The following is a 12460-nucleotide window of genomic DNA, read 5'->3' on the forward strand; positions in this document are numbered from 1 at the left end:
TGAGTAAGTTTTTCTTTTTCTTTATTTTTTAATCACGCTTTGATGTTGATGTATCATCGTCGTCATTTTTTACGAGGTATGCTTTCAATAATAGGCTTCATATCATCCACTCAATTTCACAGTAGAAGCTTATTTCTTCCAATATGTATAAAGTAATTCATTATTAAATGAAAACAACAAATAAATAATAGAAATATGATGCAAAATTTTATAATTAGTTAAATTATTACTTAAAAAATACCACTCTTTAAGGTCTCATGTCACATATTGTTAAGGACATCTCCCAAATTTTTTATTATTTCGTTAGCAAAAAAAGAAATACTTTCTTAGCACAATTCTTTTTTAATGACTGGAGATTTCTAAAATGATACATATGCTAAATAGTTACTATAAATACATAATTTAATAAATCAGAATACTTGGATGAATGATGGATTCTTTCATAAAGAGGGAAATGACTATGATGACAAGGTAATTAATTTAGTTTTCATTTATAAATAATTCAGTAAATAGTTTAATATTTTATTTTTATGTATTTATTTAAATTTTTTTAATATTTATAATTTATTTATCTTTAATGAGGTGTACTTTTTTATTAAAAGTTTAGTATGATGTTCTGTCTTTTATATTTCTTTTTTAATAAATTTGTATGTGAATACAAATAATTATTGTGTTTTAAGGTGCCAATATTGATATGTCAAAATTCACATTATTCATTATTTTTTAAATAAAAATTATCTATAAGTTCAACAATCTAACTTTATATATATAGAAAAAAGTTTAAAATTTGTTTTCAACAACTAAACATAAAAACAAATTACAAGGTGAAATAATATAATTTGTAAAAGACATAATTTGAATAAAAAATTGATTTTACCAAATAAACTTGTTTGTTATAAGTTTATTTAATTTGTTATAATATTTAGGGTGTTAAGGTGACAATCCATCTCATACATATTGACTTATTATAGATTAAATTAAAATAAGTCTATTAGATTATTTTTTATTTAGTCATAAATTTTGTAAATTGTCTCAATCCATTATAATAGATTAACTCACTTAATAATGTTTTATTATTTTCATTATTTTATATTTAAAAATTGACCCCACTCGTATTTTTATAAAAGTACATTGTTCACCTATTTTATTAAATATGATTATAAAGATATTATTTAAAAATTAAAATATTAATATACATAACTTAATAAATAAATAAATTAAGCATCTCAATTATTCAAATATTAGTGAATAATTTTTTAGTATTTAAAAATATTAAATTGACAACTCTATAATTAAAAATAGTAAATAATTATAATAAAATATGACTGATTAAAAATAGTAAATAATTATAATAAAATATGTCTGAAATCTTTATTTGGTTTTCATATTCGTTCTAATGATGCAATTTGTTTTTTTAATTAAATCTTAGTTTTTGTTAAAAAAATTTAATTAGATATTTTTTATATCAATATTATCATTATATTTTTATACGTCGTGTGTCAATTTGTAACATTTTAATTTTTTTAATTTTTGATTTTTTTGGATTTTTTGTTATATGGTCATTGTCGTGCCATATGATAATATCTATGCTATATGATTCTAAAATCATGCATGACGAAAGAACATGTATGTTAAGTTGAGCTACCAACATTCATGAGAGATCATTCAAAGTTCGAGCTAACACAAAAGTTTGACATTTGACCTTAGGTCTATATGAACTACATATAAGCGTTAACATAAGTTAAAACTTTAGTCAAGATTCATTTTATAGTTTAAATTTTATTATTAGATATTATTGTAAAGGAAAATTTTGACATGTTGATATTATCTTTATAATATTTATATTTTGTTATTATTCTTTATAATTAAAATATTTTTTTATCTTTTTTAGAGAATAAACTATAAATGATTTGTGTACTATATGAAATATATCGATCTTAGTTAATGGTCATTCATGAAAAATTATCAGATATTAATAGGTCATATTATCTTGCGCTTTATAAATATACGGTATTAATTATTGATTATTGGGTTTGATTCCGTACAAATATACTCATAACTAATCAATGAACTTGATTGCCACAAACTCTGTAAATAATACAACTGATGTCAGGTACAATCATCTTTTTCTATCATAATAAAACAGTGACCTCTCTTTACGAAACATATCTGACTTGAGCGTCAGAGTGTCTTCTGCAGGTCAACAACTCATCAAAGTGAATTACATTCTCGGAGAGTATTGAAGATCAAAAGAGAGCAGAGCAAGGAAGGACGATCAACCCTCAGACCAATTCAACCGAAACATTTTGGCGCCCACCGTGGGGTCGAGCGGCATCCCCATGAAGCCACGAAGAACCAGACGCGCGCTCGGTCTCGACATCGCTATTTCGGATCAACACTCCGTAATAATTCCTAAAGGCATGTATTTTGTTTTGAGAACTTTCAGGAAAGTTCGGTCCTACGTTCATCCTTGATAGGAAGGTTCAGAGCTGCGTTCTACCGACTCTTAATTCTAAATTATAAATTATAAAATAATATTTATAGGATGGTTCAGAAATGCGTTCAACCTTGTCAGGTTCTGCCGACTCTTAATCTTAAATTATAAATTATAAAATATTATGCACAGGATGGTTCAGAAATGCGTTCAACCTTGTCAGGTTCTATCGACTCTTAATTTTAAATTATAAAATATTATACACAAATGGTTCAGAGCTGCGCTCAACCTTGTCAGGTTCTACTGACTCTTAGTTTTAAATTATAAAATATTATGTGCAGGAAGGTTCAGACCTCCACTGGGTCAGGTTCTACCAACTCTTAATTTTAAATTATAAATTATTATAAAATATCATGTGCAGAAAGGTTCAGACCTACCTTCAACTGTGTTAGGTTATAATGGCCGCTCGGGGGAAGTCAGAAAAATGACCTCAGAAATCCCCGCTCAACGTAGGAAGTCAGAAAAATGACCTCAGAAATCCCGCTCAACGCAGGAAGTTAGAAAAATGACTCATGCCTCAAGACCGCTCGGGGGAAGTCAGAAAAATGACTTTAGAAATCCCCGCTCAATGCAGGAAGTCAGGAAAATGACTCCTGCCTCAAGACCACTCGGGGGAAGTCAGAAAAATGACTGCAGAAATCCCCGCTCAACGCAGGAAGTCAGAAAAATGACTCCTGCCTCAAGCTGCTCGGGGGAAGTAAGAAAAATGACTTCAGAAATCTCCGCTCAACGCAGGAAGTCAGAAAAATGACTTATGCCTCAAGACCGCTCGGGGGAAAGTCAGAAAAATGACTTCAGAAATCTCCGCTCAACACAAGAAGTCAGAAAAATGACTCTTGCCTCAAGACCGCTCAAGGGAAGTCAAAAAAATGACTTCAGAAATCCCCGCTCAATGCAGGAAGTCAGAAAAATGACTCTTGCCTCAAGCCACTCGGGGGGAAGTTAGAAAAATGACTCCTACCTCAATTCAAGGCAGAAAGTCAAAAAAATGACTCTTGCCTAAAGACCGCTCGGGGTGAAGTCAGAAAAATGGCTTCAGAAATCCCCGCTCAACGCAGGAAGTCAGAAAAATGACTCCTGCCTCAAGACCGCTCGAGGGGAAGTCAGAAAAATGACTTCAGAAATCCCCGCTCAACGTAGGAAGTCAGAAAAATGACTCCTGCCTCAACTCAACGCAGGAAGTCAGAAAAATGACTCCTGCCTCAAGACCGCTCGGGGGGAAGTCAGAAAAATGACTTCAGAAATCCCCGCTCAACGTAGGAAGTCAGAAAAATGACTCCTGCCTCAACTCAACGCAGGAAGTCAGAAAAATGACTCCTGCCTCATGACCGCTCGGGGGGAAGTCAGAAAAATGGCTTCAGAAATCTCGCTCAACGTAGGAAGTCAGAAAAATGACTCTTGCCTCAAGCCGCTCTGGGGAAGTTAGAAAAATGACTTCAGAAATCCTCGCTCAACGCATGAAGTCAGAAAAATGACTCCTGCATCAAGATCGCTCGGGGGAAAGTCAGAAACATGACTTCAGAAATTCCCGCTCAATGCAGGAAGTCAGGAAAATGACTTCTGCCTCAAGACCGCTCGGGGGAAGTCAGAAAAATGACTTCAGAAATCCCCGCTCAACACAGGAAGTTAGAAAAATAACTCCTACCTCAAGCTGCTCGAGGAAGTCCGAGAAAGGGCTTCAGAAATCCCTGCTCAACGCAGGAAGTTCGAAAAAGAACTCTTATCAGTCAACTACTCAACAGGTTCAGCTTTGTCAGGTTCCAATGCCTTTTCATTATAAAAATAAATTATAAAATATTGAAGCGTTTACTTTACTTTATTTAAAAGCATATTTTTTGGAGTGAAAATCTTTTGCACAGGAAAAAGTGTCAAAGAGAACTCTTAGCATTTTCTATTCAGTCTATGGAACAGATCCAAAGAGAACTCCTAGAGTTCGCCGCACGGTACAGAGAGCAACGAAGACTTAAAGCATCAAAGATAGACTCCCTACATACAACGTGAGCGACCTCTTTTAAAGCTCATAATAATTCCTACGCACCTCTTTCGAATAAAAGAGCTTGCTTGGACTTGGGGGGCTTATGTACTATATGAAATATACCGATCGAAGTTAATGGTCCTTCATGGACAATTATCAGGTATTAATAGGTTAGATTACCTTACGCTTTACAAATATACGATATTAATTATTGATTATTGGGTTTGATTCCCTAAAAATATACTGATAACTAATCAATGGACTTGACTGACATAAACTCTATAAATAATAGCTGATGTCAGGTACAATCATCTTTTTCTATCATAATAAAATAGTGACCTCTCTTTATGAAACATATCTGACTTGAGCGTGAGAGTGTCTTCTGCAGGTCAACAACTCATCAAAGTGTATTGCATTCTCAGAGAAGATTAAAGATCAAAAGAGAACAGAACAAGAAAGGACGACCGACTCTCAAACTAATTCAACCGAAACACCGAAACAATTTGATTATAAATATAATATTAACTCTTATAGTTAAAGGAGAAACTACTTTGACCTTAGTACTATTTACTTAAGTAAAAAAAGTTCCGTATCTTTTGATAAAAAAAAGTTTAAGACTATAGGAACAATTATTAATTAACATACACTTATTAACTTCCTATTTTAATTAACCAATATTGTGATGAAAAACAATTCTAAACTTTAATGTACAAATATTGTGATGAAATGAGATTTCAATATTTACAAATTTTCTTTTTTAATTTACTGTATGGTTATATATAATAAAGCTGGAGTTAATATATACAAATTTATTATATTCAACAATGAGCGTATATTTAAATATAATTTTAAAATTTAAAATATAGATTATTATTATTTTTTTATGAATGCACGTAATATTACATAAAATACTCCAAAACTTGATATAATTACTCAATTTAGTTCTCTCCTAATTTCTCTTTTAATCTTTTTAATAATTTAATTTATTTGTAACATAGATTTCCTTTTTAATATAATTTTCTAAAATTGAAATAGCATCATATATTTTGTCTTAAAAAATGCGTGCAGTTAATAGTTACCACTCATTTTTTATTTTAATTTTTATTAACATTTATTGAAATAAAAGTATGCACCTGCAGTGGTTGAAATTGATGAATGTGAAGAAAAAACTTGATCCCGAATTTTCCCTCAATTCAGGATTGGAATCGATGCCATTTTATTGTGTCAAATCTGAATTCATATATATATATATATGCATTTATTTTTGTTACCTTCCAGGATCTGCTTTTTCCATTACTTTTCTGAAATTCTATTGGACTCCTCATATTTTAAAAGAATAAGGAATATTATTATATTATACCTAGAGCTTTATCATGATGAAAGTGATATAGCATAACACACTATTTACATTAATTAACAATATGTTAACACTCATAACTTTTCTTTCTCAGGAAAACCTATTGCTTGATCTTGAAGCTTAATCATTCTCAAATCAATTCGATCAGGGATCCTAAAATTTATACCAATGAAATGTTTTTATTTTTGAAAAAAGAAAATCCATCTATTTTCTAAATTCAACTATGCCTATGTTGAAAATTTAATTAGGGATAATATTTGGCATTAGTAAGAACAATGTGTTATGTCAAAAGATATGCAATAGTACATAATTTTGGGTTTAATTTTGATTCATTGGTGAAGAAGCTAGCTTGAGGAAGTGTCCATTAGAGTTTTGAAGGAATTATATTTATTGTGTTTGTTTAATTTCTAATTTAACCAAGAAGATAGAGAAAGTTTTTTTCTTTCTCTTTTATGCCTGCACATTCTGAAATGGTTTTTGGTCCATATTTGAAGTTTGAAGTTTGGACTTATAATACAGGAGGAGTAGGTAGATGCTGCTTCCAACAGTTGCAAATGTAGTGGGGAATAGATGTTTGCTCGGATATGTTGTACATGACAAAATTTCTAAGAATTGTTGTTCCTTCATATGATACTGGTTTTCTGATAACGGACAAGAATATGGTACAGTTTTCTTTTTTAAAAAATCTTATAAAATGATATGTTTTCTTTATAACATCCATTTTTTTTCCTATTCCCGAGGGCTTTTAGCTCATCACAATAACTTAACACTCATGCAAATTGTCCCCAAAACCCACGTCATAATTTCCCAAATCATGATGTTTTTTCATTATTTCATAAAACAATCTCATTTGAACCTAAAAACAAGTGGCTATTTAAAATAAAATTCAGATCCTGGAGCGACGTTTTCCCTAGAAAAGTAAATTTATAGAGTAGTCATAGAAATATTTGTTAGGTATAATTACTATTTGGCACATGAAGTACCAATCAAAATTGATATATGATACAAGTAAATGTCATTGGAAGTGGTCTTTTAATATATTTAATTTGTAACGAAAACGATTTTTTGACTAACTAAACATTTTCTCGAATCTAAAATCATCTTTTCATGAGATACCCACCACATGTAATCATTTTGTTCAAATTCAGTTAGTTTTGAGTGCAGCATCATTCATCAGACCACACAGCCGCTCCAACATTTTTTTATAATATCCCCCTACAAGAACGCAGGCACAAAATCTAAAATAAAAAAAAAAAATATATATATATATATATATAATTATTTCTGAGTCCCTGAAGAAGTTGGTTTTTACATTATTGGGAAGTGAGAGGGCAAGTTTTGTCGTTTTGTTGGGTTTCTAGCTTCTACCTTGGTCTATCACCCATCATCCTCACCTCTGCTTCCTCCACTTTAGTTACATAACAATAATAATAAAAACAACTGGTACTAAAATCCTGACCCCTACTTTTTTTTTTCTCTTCTCTCTTCTCATATAATAGGGTCCGATCCAATCCCTTCTCACAAACTGTTCCAACTGTCACCGTCCGATACTTCCACATCCACTCAATCTCTACCGTCCCTTCACTCACCCTTCTGCTATGTCTTCCCCTTACCCTCTTTCTTTCATCCTCTCCGATTGGCTGCTTCAGCGGTACGGTTCCGATGCGATTGGCTCGTTCTCAGTGCAAAATTCCTGAATCCTCTTATCTTCATCGTTCATCGCACTCTCGAATCTTCCTCTTCTTTTATTCTTCTTTTCCCACACATCTTTGGCGGCGCCGCTTTTCGCACGTGTAGCATAATCCCTGGGCACTCTTTTTCGACCTGAACGGGACCGATCCAAGAATTTGAGATCTACTGAACCGGAGACTGCGGCCGTCATGGAGGATCGGGATGCCCGCCGGATGGCGACTGCTACTAAGCTATCGGATGTGGTTCTTGACTGTGTGATGCCGTACATCCATGACCCCAAGGACAGGGATGCGGTGTCGCAGGTGTGTCACCGGTGGTACGAGCTCGACTCGCTCACACGGAAGCACGTCACGATTGCGCTCTGCTACACGACCACGCCTGACCGGCTCCGGAGGCGGTTCCCGCACCTAGAGTCGCTGGAGCTGAAAGGGAAGCCCCGGGCAGCTATGTTCAACCTCATACCGGAGGATTGGGGAGGTTTCGTTACACCGTGGGTTAAAGAGATCTCTCAGTACTTCGATTGCTTGAAGTCACTTCACTTTCGCCGCATGATTGTGACAGATTCCGATCTTGAGGTTCTTGCTTGCTCGCGTGGTCACGTACTTCAGGCGCTCAAGCTCGATAAGTGCTCCGGATTCTCCACGGATGGCCTTTATTATATTGGTCGCTTTTGCAGGTGATTTTTCTTTTCTTTTCTTCTTTACTGTGTTTTTGCTGCTTGTCACCTAAATATTGGGCAAATCATTCTGTTTGTTTCTGGTTCTTTTTATTGTTTTCATTACCTTGTTTTATGTTATTGTTACGAGTAGACTGCTTCCGAAAACCAGTTCATGCTTCTGATTCATGGAGCAGTTTCACGCTTGAGAGTCTGTGTTTTTCATTTAATGTTGGCTGATTTTGGATGGTGCCATTCAAAAAAAGAAATAATTATTTGAACTTGAGTAAATACTTTTACTAGACACTACCACTTATAACGTTTAGCTCTGTTTACTCTATTTACCAAGTTTGGTGAATTCACGGAAACTATAAAAATGAATGCATATTGGTAATTTGATGTATTTTTGGGACTACTACATGAAAGTGTAATTCTATCATAAGTTTCTATATATGGAATGGTTGTTGATTAAAATCATACCAACCTATTTACAACCTGTGTCATTCAAACATAAATTTCTACCTATAGTAAATTTATTGATTTTATTATATATGTAACAATCATATTGGTGATTGTTTTTAATTGGTTGATACATTCCTAGTTTGTTGTCTATATTTCAGACTGTAAATAGAAATTAAACTCTGTTATCAGTTCGATTTAGCATATTTGAAGAAACCCTATATTCAGCTTATGAACAAAGAACAAGAATGATAACATAATTAATTTGTGCATCAAAATGGACAATGTTTTTTTAATTGGTAACGTCAGTCAGGTGTTTTAATAATTGAGATAATATTTCTGTTTTGGCTTTATAAACTCTTAATGCTTTATAATGGCATTTTGTAATGGCACGCGTGGTATCTTAATTGGTTTTTCAAATCCTGAAACTTATTCTGCAGTTCATATATTGTTTTGGAAGAAGATTTTTTTTTCCTATCCTTTTTCCATAAGATGCTATGTGCCATTTTACTGTATTAGTGGTGAGGAGATGTGAGAGTTACTCCGTCTTTTATGAACTTGAAATGAATTGGCTCATTAAATGCTGTTGGAGTTTCCAACAAGTTCTTATAACCTTATTAATTGATAATTGATGAGTTAGTGTAAAGAAGATGAAGTTCCTTTAAAAAAAAAAAAAAAAGAACAAGAAGAATATGGAATTCGTTTAACTTTTGATTAAAACCAGGCATCGATACCTTATAACCTTTGAAGAAGATAATAGCCGAAGTGCTTTGAATCCTTAACTATAATACTGTGAAATAGAATTAAACTTGTATTCTTCCTTTCTTTTAGTCTGGACATAACACGCATAAGGTGGATGACACATAATTCAACTTCCAATCCCTATTAAATGAAAACTGTTTTTCACATCTAATTATAATACTATAATTATGCTTTTAACCTGTTTATTCTGATTTTACTAGCAAGAACTTGCCTCATTTTCCATGTTGTGTTTAATTCCAAGTCTATATTCTGTTGCAGTCATTAATTACATTATCTCGGTTGTGTTTTATTTTTTATTGTAGTTAGATATAATTGTTTTTGTAACTTGTTTATTCTGATTTTACTACCTAGAACTTGCCTCATTCCAAGATGCGTTCAATTCCAAGTCTATACTCTTTTGCACTCATTAATTACACTATAAGTTACAATATTCTCCTATCAATACTTATTTTATATATAGAATAAGATTCTGTTAGATGTCAAGAATATAAAAATAGAAATATTTTGTTGAGAAAGAAATGAAATTGATGATTTTATTGGTTCTAATATAAAGAATATTTTCAGTACCAGTATAAATTTTTTCACGCTTTTTATCTCTATAATTTTTTTAGAAAGTGTTAAAAAAATCAATGCATTCAGTATATTGAAAATGTAGTTTTGAAAATCACAAATATCGAGAGTAATAGTTAAAGAATTATTGACATAGATTTTTTATTTTTTTTATTGGGAACTATTGTATTAATAACAAATTTTTAAACTTTTTAATAAAATAATTCACTTTTTAATTCTTTAAGTATTTCTTTTAGACTGATGACTAACAACCATTCAACATAAACAAATGCTAATACCTTTTTCATGTAAAGTAATATAAAAAAGAAATGTTATCGGAGGATTTAAAAAACTTCAGTCTTTCATTTGACTTCGGTTTTATCCAATTTCCTAGTCATTCAAACTAAAGGTATTCATTTAGGAGAAATGGTAACTTGTGGCTAGGCATTGATTTTCCAAGTATGGAACGTATGCCTGTCATTATAAATTTGTGTGGCTCTGACAGTGAAATTTCCTTTTGGCAGGAATTTGAGAATCTTGCTTTTAGAGGAAAGCTCACTTGTTGAGAATGATGGTGACTGGTTCCATCAGCTTGCTTTGAATAATACAGTTCTTGAGACCCTAAATTTTTACTTGACTGATATTGCCAATGTCAGAATCCAGGACCTTGAACTTATAGCCAGAAACTGCCCCAACTTAAACTCAGTGAAAATTACTGATTGTGAAGTATTAGATTTGGTGAACTTCTTTCGATATGCATCTGCTCTAGAAGAATTTTGTGGAGGTTCCTACAACGAAGAATCAGAGAAGTACGCTGCTATATCATTGCCAGCAAAATTAAGTCGTTTGGGTTTGACATATATTACAAAGAATGAAATGCCCATAGTGTTCCCTTATGCAGCCTTACTGAAAAAATTGGATCTTTTGTATGCAATGCTGGATACAGAGGACCATTGTACGTTAATCCAGAGGTGCCCCAACTTGGAAGTACTTGAGGTAAGTTTCCAACATTCTGTCATTATATTTGCGATGATTGTTTTAGTTGTCTTAATTTCTTTTGATCTAGCCTTCCACCTTTAGCCATGTACCTCTTGATTAGTGCTTGATTTAAGTATACTCCACAAGCCCAAACGCTTTACATAGATTAAAGCACACATGACATTGTAAAAATAATAAAATCAATGAAATAGATACGTAGTTTAAAGTGCACATGAAATTGTAAAATTAATAAAATCAATAAAATGGAAGTGGATATTACTTAGAGACAATAGTTTATATTGAATTAATCAACATTTGAAATATTGATAATCAATTAATAACTGTTCCTTATGGGCAGTCAAGGAACGTGATTGGAGACAGAGGATTAGAAGTGCTTGCTCGCTGTTGTAGGAAGCTTAAAAGGCTTCGGATTGAAAGAGGTGACGATGATCAAGGAATGGAGGATGAAGAAGGTGTTGTTTCACAAAGAGGACTGATTGCTTTGTCACATGGCTGTCCAGATCTGGAATATTTGGCCGTTTATGTATCCGACATTTCAAATGCATCTCTAGAACACATTGGTACTCACTTGAAAAACCTTTGTGATTTTCGCCTTGTCTTGCTTGACCGTGAAGAGAAAATAACTGATTTGCCACTTGACAACGGAGTGAGAGCTTTACTGAGGGGTTGTGATAAGCTCAGAAGATTTGCTCTGTATCTGAGACCTGGGGGCTTGACCGATGTGGGACTGGGTTACATAGGACAATACAGCCCAAACGTGAGATGGATGCTTCTAGGGTATGTAGGAGAGACTGACGAAGGGCTGTTGGAATTCTCTAAGGGCTGCCCCAGTCTTCAGAAGCTTGAAATGAGGGGATGCTCCTTTTTTAGTGAGTATGCACTAGCTGTTGCTGCAACTCAACTAACTTCTCTGAGATACCTATGGGTTCAAGGGTATGGAGCATCTCCTTCTGGGCGTGATCTTTTGGCAATGGCTCGGCCCTATTGGAACATTGAGTTGATTCCTTCTAGACGCGTCGTTGTGAACAATCAACAGGAAGAACCTGTAGTTGTTGAGCATCCGGCTCATATTCTTGCATATTACTCCCTTGCTGGCCCAAGAACAGATTTTCCAGATACTGTTATACCTTTGGATACTGCAACATATGTTGACACTTAAAGCTGTAAATACCATTTTTTTTTTCTTAATCTTTCCCAAGTTTTATTTTTTTGGTTTTCTTCCCTTCAAATCTTTGTTTGTACTTTGTAAGTGGTTGACAATGTTTTAGTTTAGAGGGTTTCAATTTTCTCTGTAATTCCTAGACGATAGGCTTGTAATAAGCTCGTGTTCTTGGCTTCCTATAAACTCTTGCAGAAGGTAGTTCCCTTTCCACTGAAGATGCTCAATTTTGTGAATATAAAGCATGGGGTTGTTTCTATTTCTTACTGTCTCTATCTTCTTATTTCTCCTCGTTGTTCCATTTTGTAATCTTGCGTAAGTTTTCTATCGTCCTGTCAAGTGAGGGATTCAATTTTCGT

General features: G+C 33.2%; 1 protein-coding gene across 1 annotated transcript; it reads left to right on the top strand.

The window, feature by feature from the left end:
- The first annotated feature begins 7112 nt into the window (after positions 1-7112).
- On the top strand, positions 7113-12360 carry LOC108338542 (coronatine-insensitive protein 1). Its single transcript, XM_017575479.2, has 3 exons — positions 7113-8194; positions 10468-10939; positions 11280-12360. Exons 1-3 carry the CDS (start codon positions 7707-7709, stop codon positions 12099-12101), a joined length of 1782 nt encoding a protein of 593 aa, XP_017430968.1. The 5' UTR covers positions 7113-7706; the 3' UTR covers positions 12102-12360.
- The last annotated feature ends 100 nt before the right edge of the window (positions 12361-12460 follow it).

Source organism: Vigna angularis, chromosome 7 (genome assembly GCF_016808095.1).
Source record: "Vigna angularis cultivar LongXiaoDou No.4 chromosome 7, ASM1680809v1, whole genome shotgun sequence".
In the NCBI taxonomy this organism is placed as follows: Eukaryota; Viridiplantae; Streptophyta; class Magnoliopsida; order Fabales; family Fabaceae; genus Vigna; species Vigna angularis.